Source organism: Notothenia rossii, assembly GCF_949606895.1.
Source record: "Notothenia rossii genome assembly, chromosome: 10".
NCBI lineage: Eukaryota > Metazoa > Chordata > Actinopteri > Perciformes > Nototheniidae > Notothenia > Notothenia rossii.
In genome coordinates this window covers 35597400-35619047 of record NC_136908.1, presented here as the reverse complement: position 1 = coordinate 35619047, position 21648 = coordinate 35597400, and the positions used below count along the sequence as shown (strand labels likewise).

Here is a 21648-nt window from a genome sequence, read left to right as displayed (position 1 = left end):
TGCGTGTAATTATTATTATACTGTGTGCTTCTTAGTTATTCCATCTTTTGCTGTAACATGGATCTGTATGTAACTCTATATTTAATTGTTATCTACCACACTTCCTTCTACATCATACACCATCATTATACATGATGGTGTATATAGGATATGTATTTATTTGTATACATATCTAAATTGTATAATTTTATTTTTCGTATTTGGGATTTCTCTTTTGTCCACTCAAATACACTTGGCCCTTTCTCTTTTCCATGTGGAAAATGGCAGCTGCATATTCTGCTTTTCTCATCTGCTCCCTGTCTGCTCATCTATGATGAGAAAATTATATAATTAATTACTAATAATCATTTAAACCTGTTATTACCAATATTTCACAAATTCTTCATGTAAACTTAAGAGCACAGCTGTATGTTGAGTATGTCAGCTTTGCTTGGTTCATCTTACTGGGGGGGGGGGCTGCTACATGGATGTCGGTGCAGTCCACAATAATTTTGCAGCTGAAGGCAGAATGAATTTGTTATTGACTCAGAATGAAGCACAACTTCATGTCATACAATACATTGACTTTATTTGTAATTGTGTAAAAAAATAAAGCATTGATTAGCAAGCAGGACCTGGCAGGAACAGAGAATGGTGATGGATGGAGCTGGGAAGAGAGAAGAATAAAGAAAACAGATCAACTTTATTATCGGATATTAAAAATTCAATTTCAAAACAAGTTGCCGCTCCTACAGTTTTCTAGTGTGTAAAGATGATTTCACATGACCAATGCAAAATATCACACTCAATACATGTGTGTCTCTGAGGGGTGCATTGTGCCTTTGATGTAAATAAATAATATACCATAACCAAATACTATTACGTACAGTGGAAATCAGGTTACCAGAGCAGGTCAGACCAGTGTGCATGTTCCTCAGGGTCTCAGCAGTTACAGGTGAGGTAAAGAAAATAAAAGAGAAAAAGGTCAGTAACAACACTTTAAAGTAACAACACTGAATAATTATCTCTTTTAATAATTTTCTCTCAGTAATCACTCAACTACTGTCTTTCCAACAAACAGATTGACTCACTCTCACTCTCATCACAATGAAACACGTCCAGAAGAATGTCATGCAAAGCTGCCTGCCTTCCTTCCTTCGACTCTCCCTGAACTGCCTGATCTTTTAATGGTCAATGTTAACCATTTGTGCAGATAGCATTAAGTAGAAAAGATCGCTGATACTAATGTGGCGTTAGCCTACCTCCCGCCCCCTTAGCACCTGGTGGAGGGGGCGATATGCTACTCTTCAAATGTTTCACAAAATACTTACCATCATGACTACTCTTACTGTTTAACATTTTGGTTTACTTCATGTTAAGGCTAATACAAATGACGAGGCTAAGTAATGTAATGTAATATAATGCTAACTAACATGCTCGCTACTAGCTAGGTAGCTAACTTGACTATGTTCCATGCAAAACATGTATATTACCTGATATGTTTGGTCCAACGACTCCTGGTCCTTTCATCAGACGGGAAGCGATAGAACGAGCAAGTGGTATGATCTCTTTTGTGATTACAACCTCGTACAAAGCACACAGGCATCTTGTAAAAGTGAATTTATTGGAGCAATCTCTTATATTTATTGGAGGGAATAAATCAGTCTTCTTCTTCCTCTTTGCTTTGCGAGTCACAACCAGTCTTGGAGCATTATCGCCTATGACATCACTTACGCGACCCAGAATGCATTTGGGATTTGTAGTCTTTCTAGTTGCGTATTATTCATAGTCTTATATTTCAGCATTTTTACGACAAACTGTGACTTTTTTTACATGGAAATGATTGTTTAAGATTGACAAACATCATATGTGTCATTCGTGGCACAATTCAAACGGGATCAAAAGATAACTTTTCTCTCTCCATTGACTTCAATGTATAATTTTCCGCTTCCGGGGTCCCATGGAGGCTCCCGGAAGGGGAGGGACTTCGCCTCTCTATAGAGTGGCGAAGTCCCTCCCCTTCCGGTGGACCTCCATGGGACCTTATTTCGGAAAAATAATGTATTGAAGTCAATGGAGAAAGAAAGATTATCATTCGATCCCGTTTGAATTGTGCCACGAATTACACATATGATGTTTGTCAATTTAAAAGATAATTTTGCAAGTCAAAAAAAATAAGATTTGTTGTAAAACTGTGAAGTAACTCATTTGTTTGTGTGAAACGCTGAATTAACTACATCTCCGGTCTAGCAGAACAACACACGTCACCAAGATGGCCGTCACTCCTGTCTTGTCAACAAAAGGATTGACTTTACCCTCACTATCACCACAATGAAACACGTCCAGAAGAATGTCATGCAAAGCTGCCTGCCTGCCTGCCTTTGATTCTCTCTGAACTGCCTGGTCTTTTTAATGTTTAATGTCAAACATTTGTGCAGATAGCGTGAAGTAGAAAAGATCGCAAATGCTAATTTAGCGTTAGCATTTCTCCCCTGGGCTTAAATTGTGTATTATCGAATGATCACACCCGTGTGACACAGAGTCCTGCATCGGGTCGGGTATCCGCGGGTACCCGACGGGTGACCCGCAAAAAAGGTGATTTGCGGGTGGTATTTTTTCAAACGCTTTTTTCCGGGTTCGGTTCTGGGTAAAACAAAGATGATGCGGGTCGGGTTGCGGGTGTTGCATAATAAATATATTTAAATAATAATAATTTAGTTTAATGTTTAAATCCTCAGACCTCTCCCCCGCGGGACCGAGCATATTCATAACCTCTGCAGCGCATCTATCTGCTGCTGAGCGCGCCACATTCTGAATGGCTGAGGTGAAGCTCTCTGAGAATACAGCATTTTCAATAACTCTTCCTCAAGAGCGAAATCCAACGTCTGGGAGGCTTTTGGTGTCATCCTAGATGCAGAAAATAACCAACATCCCAGGCTTTTTGAGCCAAATATGCAACTGTGTGTGTTAATAATTGCACGTTTTCACTGCTTATATATAGGCTATGCGGGTTCGGGTCGGGTTGCGGGTCTTGTGCCGGCGGGTCGGGTCGGGTTGCGGAACTATTGGCAATATGTGCGGGTGGCGGGGCGGGTTTGGTATTGCACGTCGCGGGTGCGGGGCGGGAGCGGGTCTTGACAATCAGACCCGTGCAGGACTCTGGTGTGACAGTACTCTTCAAAGGGTTCACGAAATATGACTACCACTCTTACTGTTTAACATCGTCCCAGTGGGCCGTTGACCCAATGTGGGCAGGTCCGCAATGTTTTTTTTTTCTTTTCTTTTTTCCCCCTCTAAATTCCCTCCAATTGGGCCGGCCAATTGGCTACAGAGGGCTAGCAGTGTGTTGCCAGCATCGACACATATTATTGGTCTATTGTTTGTCATTGTCAATCAATCATGGGCTGACAGGCTCAGAGAGCCCTGACAGTGCTGTCAATCACAACACAAACCAGGGTGGGGCGGGACCTCATGGCATGGGTGGGAGTCGCGGGACGGGCTGCTGCTGAGCTGAAAATGGATAAGCAGAAGAAACGCCCGGGTGGCGCTGAAAAACTGCGACTTAAAAAGCTGAAGTCTCTGGAGGTGGAGGCTGCTAAATATTCTAAATTGACGGACCTATTTGGTGCCGTGGTCACCGCCCCAGCAGGTGCTGCTGCGCCGGGAGACGAGCGAGTGGAGGCATACATGGTAAGTAACGTTAGCCTGGGGCTGGCTAGGCTACATTTTTGAGACATGTCCAAAAAAAAAAGTAGAAAACGTTTTTACATTGAATGTGATGTGACCTAATTAACTGCATAGTCCTACTTGTGACAACATATTAGCCCAGAGTTGAAGGGCTGTGAATGTTGGTAGTTGTGGTTGATTTTGTTTAAATATGCCGAATTGTGATATTATGGGTTTTTATTGTTCAGATGATTTAGCTAGGCTAGCTAAGAGCTGCTAACGTCAGCGGTTTCTTGTAGCCATAGCAACAGTAAACGTTCACATGGACCAACGAGCTGTAAGTAGAGATGAAGCTGCAGAATCAAGCTGTATTGTAAATACAGATGAGATACTTTGAATTTTAGCAAAAAATATAAGTAAACCTATAGGAAATAATTAGATTAATTTGCAATATTTGCCATTGAATTTATTGTAATCTTTCAATTCATTTATTGTTTACTGAGGTGATAACTATTTCATAATTTGTGTGTAACTTTAATTTCTGTATAAATGTGTTACTTTCACTGTAGTTTTCAAATGGCTGTGTATAGTGCTGTCTTGAGCATTTTCAGGTATTGTCACAAAGATCTGACTTTTTTGCATTGGAAAACACCAAGTGTCATAATGAAAACATGGCAAAGCAACTAGTGTTGTTACGCTCGCGAACGTTTTGTTCAATATGAACTAATCTTTTATCTTGTACATTATTCTGTGGTTTTGAGTTATTTCCCCATCCAATGATAAATGCTTTCCCTATGTCCAGCCCAAAAAGGTTCAGGGCAAGTCCAGCTGGTCAGTTCAGGGAGAGAGCCAGACCAATTCAGGCAGCCCAAAGACTGCACCACCTGAGAGGGAAAAGGCTGTAGAGAGTGAGGAGTATGTCAGCCCAAAGACAGGATCACCTGAGAGGGAAAAGGCTGGAGAGAGTGAGGAGTGTGTCAGCCCAAATACAGGATCACCTGAGAGGGAAACCGCTGTTGAGAGCTATGAGTGTGCCAGTCAAATAACAGATTTGTTTTCACAACCTGATCAGAGAAATCTCCAGTCATTTTTAAATTACCATCCTCAGCAAAAAAGTAGCAATCCAGTGGTGCAGAAAGTGTTCTGTAGCAGAGACAGAACCAGTAGAAGGTGGCTGACGTACTGTCCAGAGCGTCACATGCTGTATTGTTTCATCTGCATGGCATTCGGTAAGAGAACTGATAGCAGTCTGTTCATCAGTGGAATGTCAGATTGGAGATATATACACCAGCGCATAGAGGAGCATGAGAGAAGCAGTGTACACAGAAACTGTGCTGAAGCTTACCTCTTGAAATCCGCCAGTGCTGATATCAGCAGTGTGTTTGGTGGCAGTCAGATGTCGGCGCACAGAGAGCAGGTCAGAAAGAGACGGCAGGTTTTGGAGCGCATCATAGATGTCATCAAGGTTCTTGGGAAGAGGGGGCTTGCATACAGGAGGTCAGAAAATGAGGCAGCATATACTCTGGAAGACCACACAGTTGATCATGGTAATTTCTTGGAACTCATACTTCTACTGGGGAAGTATGATTTCTGTTTAAAAGAGCACCTGGACAGCTGCATTGAGAACAGCAAAAAGTTGCATTTGTCTGGTGGCACGAGAGGCAGAGGTTCCCTTGTAACTTTACTCTCCAAAACCACAGTCAACTCAGTGGTAGATGCAATTCACCATCTCATTCAAAAAAACATCGCCAGTGATATCAAGAAAGCAGGAATGTTTTCAGTGCAGCTGGACACAACACAGGACATCACCTCTCAGGATCAATGCTCTATAATTATGAGGTATGTTACTGATGTTGTTCATGAGAGGCTTGTTGCAGTGCTGAAGTGCAGTTCATCCACTGGACAGGCCTTTGTCAACATGCTGTCAGAAGTTCTGGACAAAATGGGCCTCAGCAAGACCATGTGCATTGGAAATGCGACTGATGGGGCATCAAACATGCAAGGCCAATACAAAGGATTCTCCTCACTATTGTCTGCACAATCTCCAAACCAGGTGCATGTATGGTGCTACGCACATGTACTAAATCTGGTGCTTGCAAACACAACCCAGATTGTTATTGAGAGTGGATCCCTGTTTGCGCTCCTCAATGGCATTGCGGTATTCATCAAAGAGTCATATAAAAGGATGAAAGTGTGGGAAGAGTCAGGCCGAAACAAGAGACGTAGACGCCTTGCTCCTATTGGCGAGACACGCTGGTGGGCCAAGCATGAGGCCCTGAAGAAGGTGTTTGGCTCCTTTGGAAAACCGGAAGATGGTCTGTACGTTGATGTGCTGTTGACATTATCAGCTATACAGAAACAGGCAACAGTGAAACCATGTATCCGTGTCATGGCCAGAGGATATGCAGAGTCATTGCTCAAGTATGAGACGATCTTGACGGCTCAAATCTTCCTCCGCATATTTGAACATACCTCTCCATTGTCTAAATACCTTCAGACGGCAGGATTGGACATCCTCTCTGCTCACAGAATGGTGGCATCGACACAGGATACGCTGAAAAGCTTGGGAAGAGATTTTGAATCTGTAAAAAGAGCAGCAGACACATTTGTCAACTGGACAAACACAGAAATCCAAGAGAGAGATGACACGGACATTGAAGTGGAGGCCACACTGCCACAAAAGAGGAGGAGGATGAAAAAAGTATTGCCTGGAGAGATGGCTCAGGATGAGACCCTGGATGATGCAGAAAAATCCTATGAGGTGAATGTGCATAACCGGATCATGGACACAGCAATTGAAGCCATTCATAGGCGCTTTTTAACACACGGCAATCTATATGCTGACTTGGCATGTCTGGATCCCAGAAACTTCCCTCAGCTCTGCACCAGTGCTCTTCCCCAGTCTGCCCTTCAAGACTTAAGCAAGTGCTTGCAAGGATTTGACAGCAGGGCAACCAAGGAAAATATGCAGGCCGAGTTGAAAAGCTTTGCACTCCAGTGGAACAGGCTGAAGGCATCCCCATTGGCAGAGTACAAAGCAAGAACAGTAGAAGATGGATCAGGTGGTGAGGAGGACAACACAGAAGAGGTTGAGATAACTCCCATAAGCTGTTGCTCCTGCAAAGAATGCCCTCTGTGCTGCTACCAGATACTTCGCCGTTTCAACATGCTAACAGATGCATACCCTGCCCTAGGCCTTGCTTATAAATACCTGCTTACATTATCCCTCACACAGGTTGCTTGTGAGCGCACATTTTCAATGTTGAAGTTTATTAAAAACAGACTCAGAAGCACCCTCTCATCTGATCAATTGGAGGCACTTATGTTGATGGCCACAGAGAAAGACATCCTCATGTCCTTGGACTCTGACTCTGTGATAGACAGACTTGCAGAGAAGAGTGAGCTGCTTAAAAAGCTGCTCCACTGATAAGGCGAGAAATATTTAATATTATTGTTATTATCACACATTACACATTATGGATGTAGTAATTCATCTTTTGTCATTTTAATGATGCTTTTCAGAAGTTGTATTGTGCTTATGTGTTGATCCTTAATGGTGTGATCATGTACACTAAATGATCAATTATTCTCCATTACAGGTTGTTCTGATATATTTGAGGAGTCGTTCTCCCTCTGTTCTATATGTGGACTTGTTCTCTCATTTGGGACCACTGTTAGAATTTGGTAAGTTTATCATGTATTTTTTAATGTTGTATAAATTCATACGTCATCATTTTAAAAAAGTTTTGAAAGAAACGCACATCCCAAAAGTTTTCAACTCTAGGTGCAGGACAGAGGAAAACATTTTATTTATTTTTCAGACTTAATAATGTATCCAATTCCCTCTCAGGTTGACCAGTTGACATGTGAGAGCTTGAGGAGTTGTTCCCCCTCCGTCCATGTTCGAGGACTTGCTCTCTCTCTGCCTCCACTCTCTACCTTCACTGCACCAAAGTTTGGCTGTTGAGTCTCCTCTAGTATGGTGAGTTTATCATTTTTTATGTTTTATGAAATCATACTTAATTTGTGATGATTAGAGACTTAATAATGTATCCGACTCCCTCTCAGGTTGACCACTTGACATGTGAGAGCTTGAGGAGTTGTTCCCCCTCCGTCCATTTTCAAGGATTTGCTCCCTTACTGCCTCCACTTCACCACTTTTTGAGAAGTCTATGATTTGTTGAGTATGTCATGTGTCTTATAATGTTATATGAATTCATACTTGATTTGTCATGATGAGAGACTTGATAATGTTTCCATGTCTCTTTTAGGTGGACCACCCTATATATGAGAGCCTAAGGAGTTGTTTTCCCTCTGTCCCCTTTTGAGGACCTGCTTTGTCTCCTCCACCATTCACTGGGCCACTTTTAGGTTCCTGAGCTTATTTCATGTGGTGAGAGGAATACAATATGTGTATGTTTAAAGGTTATCTTTAAATGTTTATGTGAAGAAACATACTATATGTGTGATAAAATGACAATTGGTAATTCATAAATGTCTCTTTATATTCTCTGCTACCATTATCTCCTGTCAAACAGGTTTTCCTGACCTGCTAGAAGTTCTTCTATGATGCTTGAGTCATCCATCATATCTGAGAGCTTCGTCTTGACTTTGTGAGTTTATTATGCAACTTGTTTTGTCTCAGATTGAAACAAAAGGTTTGATTATGATTATTTCCTGGCTGAAGATTTTCCTATTGATGGTTTTAATTTCAAACATCTGCATATCTTTTAAGTTCAATTAACAGTTATGCAGGTAGGCCTTAGGGCTCTTTTGAGACTTAAGTCATCCTTCATGACGGATACATTTGTTCACTAAGTGTCACTACGTCGCAAAAAGGCTACATGGCTACATATATTTGTCAGTACACAGATACTGAGTACAAGTTCTGTTTGCTGTTTCTTGCAGGTCCCAAATTTGGTGAGGAGTGGAGCTGGCTGGCTGCGGACGAGGAAGTATAGGTCACGTGCCGAGGCTTTTTTATGCGGAAGTGAACATTTCTTACAAAAACGACGCCAGATGTCACTGTAGTGTATATTTCTGTATATATTTTGGAAAATCTAGTGTATTCATCATTTTCCTACACATTTATTCACAGGTTTCTTTAACCTGGAAGTTGCTCTTTAATGTTACTTCATGTTAAGGCTAATAAAAATGACAAGGCTGTAATGCTGACTAACGTGCTAGCTACTAGTGATGGGTCGTTCATGAACGATTCGTTCTTTTTGAACGAATCTTTGAAGTGAACGAGATGAACTGATTCCTCCCACAAAACGATTTGTTTGTTTGAATCGCCGCCTTCCGCCAAAAGCTAAAGAGAAGCAGTTCGCGAACGACGAACTTAAAGAACTGGCGGAAACAGTTCAGAACGGTTTCCTACAGTTATTTTTTTCTTATCCCTTTCATTCAAGAGGAGGGTCCCGTTAGGGCCCCTCCAAAAATACTGGATGTGACTGTAATCAGAGCCCTCTCATCTCACACACACACACACACACACACACACACACACACACACACACAGCGTTAGCGGGACATTCTCCTCCCCTTGTCGGCCCTAAAAGCTTCAGGACGGATACCTGAACCGTAGCGTCCAGCTAGCTTAGCCGCTAGCTTAGCGATAAATACACACAGCGTTGTATTCTCCTCCCCCTGTCGGCCCTAAAAGCTTCAGAGGGCGGATAGCTGGGCTCCGTAGCGTCCCACTAGCTTAGCCGCTAGCTAAAGGTAAACAAACAGATGGGTACATAGCATATGAATAAATCGTCACCGATGTAGAGGATATATTTTTGTATTCACTTTGAACTCGGCCAAATGGAGTTTAATGCTTTGGGATTAAAGTTAGGCCACATAGTACTTGCATGGGTTTGAAAGTATAACGTGCTAGCCTGCTGTAATACATCGTATAGTCAGGCACAGTCAGGCATGAGATTTAACAATGGCCATTTATATTTCTTAAATAATATGTAGCCTATTCCCAGAGCATAATTCATGGGGCAACAAGGTGAGGTGTAAAATGTGTTTTAATATCATACATTTTACGCCAGCAAACTTATTGTACGGACTTCGGCAGTAGTGAAGACTCACTGAACGAATTAAGTACAAAGACGAATCGTTCAAGAACGTGCAAATCACCAGAAGTCGTTCGCGAACCGGTGAACGAATCAGTGAACGAATCTTTAAAGTGAACTGAATCAAAAGATTCGTGTCCCCAAAGGGATTCGAAATGCCCATCACTACTAGCTACTAGCTAGGTAGCTAACTTGATCCAGCCACTCCTGGTCCTTTCATTAGACGGGAAGCAAAAGAACGAGCAAGACCCATTGCTGGTATGATAACAACCTGGTGCTAAGCACACAGGCATCTTGTTAAAGTTATTTTATCTTAGCCAGCACTATATAGATAGCTAAGATCGGCGTCATATATATATAATCTATCTCTTAGTGGAGGAAAACAGTTCTGACATCACTTACTCTCTGGGATTTGTAGTCTTTCTAGTTTCGTATTTTTCACACACACACACACACACACACACACACACACACACACACACACACACACACACACACAGAGAGAGACACACAGTGCAGCAGGGCGAGGACACCCCTCAGAATCTCCCCGCTGCAGAATCAAGCCACCAGCAACGACTCAGTGTGAGGTGTGAAATATCTCTTCTCTCATGAGTGCTCCAAAGCTCCTTTATAACATAATTACTATATTGTGAAGTGAGGCAATCTGGAATAGCAAATGTAAACCATCAATTACAGTGAAATGATATGAAGCTGTGTCTTTTCTAAAGGATTGCAAAGGCTGCCCGGATTGGAACAATTTCAAGTTTGTGTAGTTTTCTGGCTTCACTCCTACATGATCAGAGTGTGGGAGAAAGGGATGAAGATATTTCTCTATGCTTTGTGATACTGGCTGTAGCTGCCCTCGGCAATAATCTCAGCAGAGTCTCGACGGATGCAGTTTCTTTATTTGTCTTTCAAGCAATGGAAAACTAAAATATAAACACAGACATAGGTACTTAATTTTTATTACAAAACATCAATAAAGCAACCACAACTGTATGAATTTACAGACCAAATAACCACGTGTAGCAATGTCTCTTTAACATACCTCGCTCCGCTCACCGAGGGTGCAAAAACGTGCGATGTCAAGCGTGGCAGTCCTTATGTCTCTTATATCTATTGGCACTATGAACAGTTGAGCCAAAGAACAACACACACAGTTGCAATTAAAACCAATATAAACCCCGTAATATCACAGAATATTCGTGGCAAAAGTATTCTATAACTCACATGTGCGTTTGAGAGGTCCGTAGCACCGACTAGACCTTGTCGCTTGATACTTTGCGACACCGATTACGGCAACAGTTTAAACACGTGTTGTGATGATTCCGGGGTTCGTAGCGTCACGCCCATACCTCCGCCAGCCCCTAACCATGCATACTAAATAATCATAGCGGTTTGAGTTATTTAGACACAATTAACACGTATAATTTCTTGTCTTGTTACATAAGAATAGATCATATTTGTTAAGTGTTATTGTGGTAGAATTACTATTATTGTGGTACTACTGCCTTATTAGGCCCATATTGAGCAAAGCATATTAAGACCAAAACTCATGCAACCACTTCCTTACTTGCAATAAATAAGCACTAATTAGAGGGTTATTGAGGAAAAACTCTCAACTAATGGCTTATTACTTGTAGAATATGGTCATGTAGAATAAGGCATTAATACGTGTTTTATAATGACTAATAAAGAGCCAATATGCTCAGTGGTGCACATAACTGGTACGCAGGTACGCATGCGCGGCACACATCTGAATTGCGTAACGTCACTTTTGTCACATCAAAAAACAAAAACACATATATAGTCTACACGTGTTTCTTGTAAACACTCAATGGAGTAAACTACTAGACATGTAAAAAAAAAAAAAGCCATTAAAACCTCTTAAGCCCCAAGGACCCGGTTCCGGGGCCGAAATCGCGTCATTTGCGTCTATTACTGCACCGAAAATCACTCCTAGCTCCCTTATTACTTATCCTAGCTGCACATCCAAAACATCGTTTATGATCGTAAAGACACAGAATCTAACGGTGCCCACCTTAACAATGAAATATACAAACTCGCGACGTTATCAACAAAAACGTACATCAAAACATGTGGCGCTAACCTACAACGCTAAGATGGCTTACCTTGGTTTTGTCTGGTCAAAACTGGTCTTCAATGGCATTAAAACGATAACAACGATGATGGAGTTAATCCATAGGTTAATATCCAATGTGGCTGTGTCCCCTTTGAAATGTTCTGATAATCTATAAGCAATAAAACTGCAATTCCGTTTTAAAATAGCAGAGCAGGTCATTCCTACGCTCTGTATCGAGATTGAATGCGCGAAGATGCCACCTTTTTTTTACATGAGTCTGTGCGGGACGATTTCCCTTGGATTCTATTGGCTCTAACGGTCAGAGAGAGATGTCACATGTCAACATCGAAGAAGGGGGGCCAGAGATAAGGAAAATCCACCCAAATGGCCCCAGAAGAGTTTTTTTTTGCTAAATCTGTCTAAAAAGGTCAAATATCAGTTGTTTTGCATCAATCTTAATACAGGGTACTTATTATTTGTTGTACTTTGGATTCCTAAAGCTTTTAGTCTACTAACCCATCATCCAAGGTTAGTTTTCACCAGTGGTGGCCGGCCTATAGGGGCGCTAGCGCTTGACATCATTAAAAATAAAAAATAAATAAAAATATATATTTAAAAAATATATTTTTTTATTTACAAGGTAAATATTATATAGTTGGTGTACCAGTAAAATGTATAATCTAAAATAAAATCTCGTTTAAAATTGTTTTACGATGTCTAAAGTTACTGATAAGTCACATGTTTCCTGCCTGGCCGTAGCGTGTATCATTACCCTCTCTTGTCCGGGCGGTAAGAAAGAGCCCTCAGCCAGAGCAGCAGCAGCCAACAAGCTGACTGTTGCTATCTGTAAACTATGACGCCGAAACATAATTTCAGCCAATCAGCGTCGTCCGATCTGATGCTCAAAGGGCGCCCTGTCAGCGCCCTGGCCTGTGTGTCTGAGAGTTGTTTGGACTCGTATCCAAGGTGATGCTATAGTAGTTGTCGAGGATGGCTGCGTCCTCAGGTGGAGACTCCGGTGCTAGTGGATCGCCGGAGCTGTAGGTTAACATTTACATGCTTATTGTAGTTGTAAGGGCAATGCCTGTGGCACCATGGAGCATATGTGTGGGCTGGACCTGTATTTTATTTCGACAGAGAGTCGAGTTGTCGACTCTTGTTCAGTTTTCATCTTCCTCACCCTCTCAGACTTTGAGTTGCGCGATGCTAAAGAGACGCGCTACCATGGAAACCAAACAATGGTGTAGCTGTATTAAAGTCAGAGTGGAAACAGTCGTGAGTAAATCTGATTTTGTCAGAAATCGGGAGAAATGCGGGAGTTTCCCGCGAAAAGCAGGAGGGTTGGCAAGTATGACACACACACACACACATATTTAGTCTCCTGATTTTAAATGGGAATTAAATCATTTGAGTGTTCCCAAAGCACCAGTGTTCTGCAGTTTGTGTGGGCATACTGTACTGTTGCAGAGTTTTGGATGGTCATAGCTAACCACACTGAAGATTATGGATTATCTCATATTTTTAAGCCTCAATTTGTCCTCCCCACCTCTAACATCACCAGAAGTCATAATTTAAGTGGTCATTTCTCAAAAATGACTTCCGGGGGACGATCCCCTGGACCGCCCTAATATTGTTTGGTCACCATTTCCATAGCCCCACCAAAAATATTTTCCACCAGCCACCACTGGTTTTCACTATAAGTACAACATATTTTTTGGACGGACACTATAATTTACAGTTTTTTACCATGTTCAATCTGAATTTTCTTTAAAATAAAAAAAAATCTATATTGATTCTGACTTTTCTACATCCAACTCACAGGTTTATCATTACTTTGAGAAAAAAGATTATTAATTTAACCCTTTTAGAAGAGAAGATATGGTCATTTGTTCTGGGAATGTCATTTTCGAGCCTGAAACCTGAAAAACAGGCTTCGGGCTTAAGAGGTTTTAAGCAGCTACGTTGCCGTTTCGCTCCCTGCAAAAGATCTTCGGACTTTCTGTGACTGATGCGGCTTTCACACCAGCGCTTTTCCCTTTCTAGCTCCGAGCTAGAGCTTTTCTGGTTCAGCTCCGGTTTCCCTTTTCTGCTCCCGCTCTGTTCACACCACCCAGAGCCCGACTGGTGCAGCCGCTGCTGCGTCATGACGTCACCGTTTACATCGTTGATTTGCTCCCCAACGGTGCTCACAACAACAACAACAACGGGGGACTGCGTCGGGTCGATGATTGTGTTGCTTTTAATCATACGAAGTCAGATTAAATAAATAACGACTTCTCCAACCTTATGCTTATCCAGAGTGCCGTGGTTCATTGTTTATAAATATGTTTCAGCGGCATTTATCGACCGCTGCAGTGCTGGCTGCTCTTCCACGGGAGTTTATTCTTCCGTTAGCTCCGGGTTAGCTAATACTTTAGAGCGGCCTCTCTAAAGTATTCACTGTCTGACTGTCACACAAGCAGCTGATACATATCCCCAATTCCCCTTAAGTGAATGTGTGTCAGTCTGAATTGACGCTGTTTGGCATCACAACGCTGTTATTAAAGTGTCTCTGGTATAAAATGGGTGATGTTAGCATAGCAGCCGAAGGTAAACTGACTACTTGCTATTGCTATCCTATTGTGGCATAAGCCGTTTTCTACAAGCACATTTTACCGGCGTATTTTTCATTATTATTCTAGTTGTGATAGTCGGACACGACAGCCTGTGCAGCCCATGTATTGATTCCATCCGATAGCTGCTATAATAAAAAACAAAACGTCTGCCTGCTCTCCACAATGATCAATAACAGTGAACGGATGGTCAAAGTAAGGTACAAATAAACAGAATCACACGAAGCCTGGTTAGTGTTGCCTTACTTTATAAAGTGTGTTTCTTTTTATAAATGTGTGGTTGCCTTCTAGTCACTTTGCTCAGCATTACTGCTTGTAGGCAGGCATGACGAGACTCTTTAGTCGACCCATGTTCAGGGGAGATGGGTTTAGTTTCCTGCACGCCTCGACGACGTAAGCGACGCCGCCTCATAGCTCCGAAGCTCTTGCCTCTAGACCAACAATTGTTTGGAGCTGGAAGTGAACCGGATTCCGGAGCTAAGAGGCGGCGCCGCTGCGGTGTGAAAAGGAAAAACCGGTACTGAAAGGGGCATGGGCGTCGCCTGGGGTAGGCATCCTGGGCTTTAGCCCCGGATGTTTTTTCTTTAGCCCCGGACAAATTCTCCCTCAATAATACAATACATTAACCGTACTTTACCTAGAGGACGGCAGAATTGTAATTTCCCGTGTTCAGTGAATGCAACAGAGGCAAGACACCACCAGACCAATCAGAGAGTTGCATGGAAATAAACGTGTTTTATTGGCTGACAGGTACGTACCTCTCCTCTGTGAGCCGGGGACGCGGAGTTTCTGAAGATTGACATTAGACATTTTTTAAATAAAAAAGACGGCAATTCTCAAGTGGTGGCTGTTAGAAATTAAAATCAATGTTGATATGGCGTAATTTGAATTAAATACACTATTTAATTTAAATCAGTTTTATTCTAAAAAAACGGAAGTTCACACTATTAACTTAACACTTTTATTCTGAAAATTCTTCATTTCCGGTTAGCATTAGCATTTGGCGAAATGCTACGTTTTCATATCGTGAATTGAAGGTGAACTGACATGTGATGTTGTACACTGAGCACACTGGGATTAGCACTAATTTATTGCCGCTGAATAACGTTTATTAGGGAATGTTTAAATAACCCCAGACACCAGAATGATGTAATTTAGCTACAGAAAAAGGCAGGAATTGCATTGGACCCGCCCCCCGACGACGCCGGCCAATAGGAGAATACCTCAGATGACAACAGGAAGAGCAAGCCAAGAATTGACCTCTTCTATCCCCTGACCTCTACTGACCGGTCGTTGGATGTGGAGAGCGCCTCCACTCGCACATTTCATTTTGTACACCACCGCATCTTTTGTGTAATTAAATGCCAATAACTTTTATAAGCTTCCCTTGACTCTTTTCGGTCTCTCCTGCCTTCAGGGTTCTAGAATTGCTTTCAATTTGGCGTCCCTGGGTGGGCTCTGAAGCAGGATATAGCTGAGTAGAGGGGAAGGCTGCAAGCTAACTAGCATCACACCAGGCTGCACAAAGGGGAGGACAGGCAACAAACTCGCTGCTGCAGTTTTTGGCTGGGCCTAAACGAAAGGTGAGACAGTTACCTGTTCAATTCAAAAACTGTATAGTTAAATAACTTACATTAGGTGCAAGCGTTGGTAGTGATCTGTAGATTGATCTGTGGTGATAATGTGGTAATTGCGAGTGGTGTGGAGATTGTATATAGTGTTTCTATTCATCTCTGTTGTATCTTCGGCGAATATTACATAGTATTAAGACCTTCTGGGGAGGCATTAGATTTTATCTGGTTTACACTGGACTGGGTCCATTCATGTTAGTCTATATGTTTGATGTGTTAAACCGGCGTAGTCTGGTTTAATAAAGTATATTGTGTGGAGTTTTTAAGCCGAAAAGTATTTTTTTGTGCGATGTTCTCAGCCGAAACAATTGTGTACAAGATTGGTATGAGATCAGCTTTTAAGGTCAGCATCTATATAATTTAGAGCTAAGATAAATGAAGATTGTGTTGTTTTGTATTGTCAAGCAGTGTGGTTTTAATCTGCACATGTTGAGTGTTCCCCTTCCCCCAGTCACATGAGGTTTATGCTATACTGCTAAGCTAGTTAGCTAGCCAGTTGGCATTACTAGATGGTGAAGTAGTTTGAGTAAAGATACAACCGGTAATTACTGATTAAATACACAGGGATAAGGTAGATGAACGTTGAGAGTAGATTGAGTTGTTTTGTTTTTCATGCTTTTCAAAGAAAGTCATTTGAACTTTATTATTTTGGGGAAATAAACAGGAAGTAGGTTTATGAACCGGAAGTACTAGTTGATACATTTGAGAGGAGTTACAAATAAAACAGCTCCCCTAGCGGACATAATAAGTATTACAGTTAATACATTCTTCACCACACAGATAAAGATTACATGTGGTTTCTTTGAATTGAAGTATTGTCGTTGACACATTTTATGACATTTGCATAATTTCATAAACTTGAGTATACACTGTACACGGTTTATTTGGGTTTGCACCATATTCCTATTTTCATATTACAAAGTCAAAATCATACACTGTCCATTTTTATTTATTTATTCAGATTTAAAAAATTGCATAATTTTAATTTAATTTGTCTAATTTTGATTTTCCAATTTCAGTTTTACAACATTTTAATTTATTTTTCCAATTTCTGTTTTAAAGATTACCAGATTTTAAAGTTAAGTTCAGATGAAATAGGATATCTTTGTAAAGAATACAAAGGTACTATTCAGAGGATTAGTAATTCATTTTTGATAACTTAATAATATTATCCGTGTACTTAAGAAACATGTCGCCAGAAGACACCAAGTTAAGAGCACTTGCAGTGCCAGGCACAACTGCAGATATTAAGGCGAGAGTAAACACCTGGTCAGATGCTGGGACAGTTCCCAGTAAAAGACAGAAGACAGGGAACCAAATAGAGGAACTGTTCAAGCAGTGGCAAACGAGAGGATTGATTCCAGCAGATGATCAGCCTGGACCAACGGAAGCCCATAGAAAAGCTGTAGTGGAACATGAGAATGCTGAATACCTACAACAGGAAAAAGCATGGATCAAAGCCGGACAACCCCCTCGGTATGGACCTGCTAAAAGCGCTATGAAAAAAGCTGAAAAAAGAAAGGCTATGGTTGCAAGTCTGATTCTCCATCTAAAATATACCAGCCAGAGATTGACAAACAGCTTACATGTGGTAGCAGCAGAAGATCTGCCAGTAATAGAAGAACTCAGCAGAAGAATGGAAGCAGAACTCGGCAGAAGAGAGGAAGAATTCATCAGAAGAATGGAAGCAGAACTCGGCAGAAGAGAGGAAGAACTCATCAGAAGAATGGAAGCAGAACTCGGTAGAAGAATGGAAGAGAGACGAAAGAAAGATGAAGCACATAATGACATTATTGAAGAAAAACGGAAGGCAGATGAAGCCCATAATGACATTGCAGAAAGACGGAAGGCAGATGAAGCCCATCATGACATTGTTGCAGAAAGACAAAGGGAGGAAGATAAATACCAACAACTTCTGGCGGAAAGACGACAAGAAGATGTAAGATTCCAGGACATGATGGCAGATAGACAATGGAGAGAACAAGAAGAACAAAGAACTCAAAGAACCAAGACCGGTGCATATACCTCCATGCCATTGATAGCGGCTGGAAGAGGAGGATTTCAATACTAACCAGGGACTCAGGGACATGGAAGCATTAGTGTCAAAGCTACCTCCACTCACCAAAGGAGGTCAGAAGTGGGTGAATGATCTGGAGAGATACACAGCCCAAGACCACCTATGCTTGGGAGACATGAGGGCCCTGCTCGGACGGATTGAAAGACGACTTGTAGTGAGAGCAATAGATTCCGAGGCCAATTGCACAAATGACCCAGATGACACTCCATTCAACTACATCAGGTCGAATTATTTGGCTGCCATTCGTCACATCTACCCGACAACACGCCGTTTACATGCTCTCAGCAGCTTGAAGAAGGAGCCGGGGGAAGACATGCATGCATTCTTGAAGAAATGTGAAGAAGTGTGGGAGGGTTGCACGGGTGAAAGACATGATCTTTCTCCAGCTATTGAAATGGTGTGGAAGAACTCTGTCATTAAAGCCCTTCCTCTCGCAGTGCAGGCACGTCTGGAAGAAGTGGTGGGATTGGACAATAAACCCGCTGAACAATGGAAACAACATCTCATTCACCACGATATCAGACACCAGGCGGCAAAAACGGGACTTGATGAGGACGATAAAATCCAAGCAAGGAGACTCGTGAAGATACAAATAGCTGAGAGAGATACCGAAGCTAATAAAAACAAGAAAGCGGCAAGGCAAATGGCAACTACAGCAGAGAAGACCATAGAAACGGAGACAGTAATGCAGACACCGCTAACAGTTCAAGCTCAGGTGGTGCCAGAAAATCAGATGCAGTACCAACAAAGAGGTAGAGGAAGTTTCCGAGGAAAAGGCGGAGGAAAGGGTTTCAAGAAAGTGGGATGTTACACATGCGGTCAGATGGACCATTGGTCCAGAGATTGTCCGCATCAACAAATACAAAATCCACCACAAGTACTACAATACAATCATACGCAATTCCAACCTCAGACACAACAGTATTATCCCCAAGTACAGCAACCGCCTGTGTATCTTCCTACGGAAGTACAGCCACAAGCACCGCAGTATTTTCCCAGATAATTCCAGCAACAGCAAATACCTGTGTATCTTCCTACCCAAGTACAGCCGCAAGCACAGGTATACGCTCCCATACAGGATCAACAAAAGGGACAATGGAGAGGAAAGCAACGATCAAGAGGAAGAAGGGATGATGGCTGCTTCATATGTGGTGATTGTAGACATTTGGCAGAGATTGCCCCACTCAGCAATATCCACCACAAGGTAACAACTCACAATACAGAGGAGAACCAGTGTTAGATATTAGAAAAATTGAGGCTGAAGCCAGGGCCATGACGAATATATCTGTTGGATCAGGTGATTGGGTAAATGTAAAAATCCACAAGATTAACTCGTTGCAACCTTTATGGAGTGGACCAAGGGAAGTTGTAGAACGCACTACAGATGCGCTCCGGATCAAAGTTAAAAAAGGAACATGTTGGCACCCACTTACACATTGTGTAGCCGTACCGCCACCTTTCCTGAAACGGCATGGCAGTTAGAACTGACTTTGGAAAACTGGTACAAAACAATAAGGAATTGAACATTTTTACAACGACAGCACCAGGAGATGAGTAAACTCAAGAATCCGTAGAGTGTAAATACATAGAGAAAAACACATTTTTACACTCAAACTGTTTGCACATCATAGACAAGGAATTTAGACAATATAAATAGATGTTCACCAAAAGTAATGAGTATAATGGACAGTAGTCATAGCCCTACACTTGAGTCAAATTATATTACTGTGATCTGATTGGTGTGCTCTGCAGGTTTATTATTGTTCTAAGTAACAGTAACAGTAACAGTGGGATTTAGAATATTGGAGAAGGTCTGGAGATGTTATTTCGTAGTGTGTGGGATATGTGATGCTTGAAACATGTAGGCATTTCAATTTATAGGAGAAAATGGTTTCCTGAAAGAGTTATGTTGGGTAATATGTAACAATGGATGAAACTATTTTTAGAGGGAGTTTTTGAGTATCATTAGTAGACATTCATTGTGTTGTTTAGATGGCATTTAACAACTAAGACGGATAGTATGATTAGAAAGAGACAGAGTGGAAAGGGTTGGATTTATTTAACCTCAGTGTGCTAGACTTCTTATAGGTAATGCGTCCCGAGACCTGGACTCCCCCTCTGTGTCAGAAAGGCTACGACCCCGACCCTCCTAGCAGATAAAAGACATAATCCAACAGGAGACTCCTCCTTCTCCATCGAACAGACAGAGAACCAGAGCTGAAACAACAACAACAACAACAACAACAACAATAAGACTGCATCCAGAACTGCAGCCAGAACTATCTCCACCTGTGGCATCCAGAACCAAACAGCATGCTGACATACACAGAGATACTTTCATCAGTCCCTCACACAGGACATGAAGTTCCAAGCTGAGCCACGAGATTTGGCACAAGAGCAGAGTGGGGGACATGAGAGCAGAATCCGCCCTCCATAAAAGCAGCAGAGAGACTGTAAAGGAGGAGATGAAATACAAAGCAGTGCAAAGAACAGTGGCATGATGTGGGCTGCAGATGTGACTGGGCCAAAGGCTGCCTAAAAGAGTTACAGCGGATGGATTCAAGAACTGATGGACTGAAGAGAAGACAGAATCAGAGGAGTTGGCATGTTCGATTAGAAGTGAGGAGGGCGGGGTTACGGCTTGAAAAAACCAGAGGAGGAGAAAAGGAAAACGGGAATGAGTGAGTTTACACATAAACACACTTATTCACAAAACGCACATTTAAAGAACTTGAATAGACTTGATAAATACGAACCATGAATTAATCAATTGGTAAATTAAAAATAGCAGGAAACTATTAAAGTAAAATGAGAAAATCCTCCTAAAACACACTGAGGGATAAAGGGGGAGACGTGACAGAGTAGAACCATATTCTTCAATCTTTTCATCATGTTAACAAAATATTCTGTAAGAGATTTTTATTCACGTGTGAATAAAGTAGTGATCTCATTTGTTACAATATTGATCACCATTAAAAGGATAGTTTTAGGAACCACTCTATCAGGCAAATCTTTATTTGTATGGATAATGTTAAAGGGAGAGCTAGTGCCAAGCCACATATAGCATTCAAATCTAAAGTATAGATTTCTCCATTGTAGCAGTTATTACCATATGAGGGCTTTAGGATGGAAATACGAAATGACTTCTGTTTATAAATCCTTGATAAAGGAGGGAGTAATTGTTGCATGTTCGGACACCCAGGGTTCCACACACTGCTAAAGAGTTTAACATTGTTTTTTAAGTAGACCAGAATTGAAGATAAATTAGTATAATGAGCTATGAAGTGCAGAGCTACACAGATCCTCGTAATGGTTTGACTCGAGGTAATAGTTATGTACACAAGTTTCTGAACAGATTTTTCTGAATAGATCTATTAGACATTTTAATACTAATTAGGTGTAAATGAATTGCAGTAGTAGTACTCTAAGGAAGTGAGTTTTTTACCAAGTTTCAGGAAAAGTGGGAGGCATAAGTCCCAATGAAAAGTTAGAACCATCTTGAAAATCATAGTTGAAATCGTGAACGAATAAG

The 21648-nt window shown here is 41.6% G+C and overlaps 2 protein-coding genes and 1 long non-coding RNA gene across 7 annotated transcripts in view; 2 read left to right on the top strand and 1 right to left on the bottom strand.

Moving 5' to 3' along the window:
• LOC307021608 (uncharacterized protein) overlaps positions 1 to 21648 on the top strand; it is a 98981-nt gene that overhangs the window by 31247 nt on the left and 46086 nt on the right. The window lies entirely within an intron of this gene.
• Positions 547 to 1962, bottom strand: LOC307021612. The gene is made up of 2 exons (XR_013803208.1): positions 867 to 1962; positions 547 to 646 (listed from the first exon to the last, which is right to left on the bottom strand). It is a non-coding gene; the product is annotated as an uncharacterized lncRNA (long non-coding RNA).
• LOC307022358 (zinc finger MYM-type protein 1-like) lies at positions 2196 to 9039 on the top strand. Of its 5 annotated transcripts, none has more exons than XM_079655140.1 (7): positions 2196 to 3669; positions 7245 to 7329; positions 7496 to 7627; positions 7714 to 7829; positions 7917 to 8038; positions 8184 to 8258; positions 8554 to 9039. In XM_079655140.1, exons 1-3 carry the CDS (start codon positions 3451 to 3453, stop codon positions 7498 to 7500), a joined length of 309 nt encoding a protein of 102 aa, XP_079511266.1. In that variant the 5' UTR covers positions 2196 to 3450; the 3' UTR covers positions 7501 to 7627; positions 7714 to 7829; positions 7917 to 8038; positions 8184 to 8258; positions 8554 to 9039. The 5 variants fall into 5 exon arrangements, with proteins under 5 accessions (XP_079511266.1, XP_079511267.1, XP_079511264.1 ...); XM_079655138.1 differs by having other exon boundaries at positions 2205 to 7076; positions 7714 to 7824; XM_079655137.1 differs by having other exon boundaries at positions 2205 to 7076.

What these genes read in the sequence shown, in the direction of transcription:
- LOC307022358 (XM_079655139.1), top strand. Translation starts at nt 4,844, where the DNA reads ATGCTGTATTGTTTCATCTGCATGGCATTCGGTAAGAGAACTGATAGC.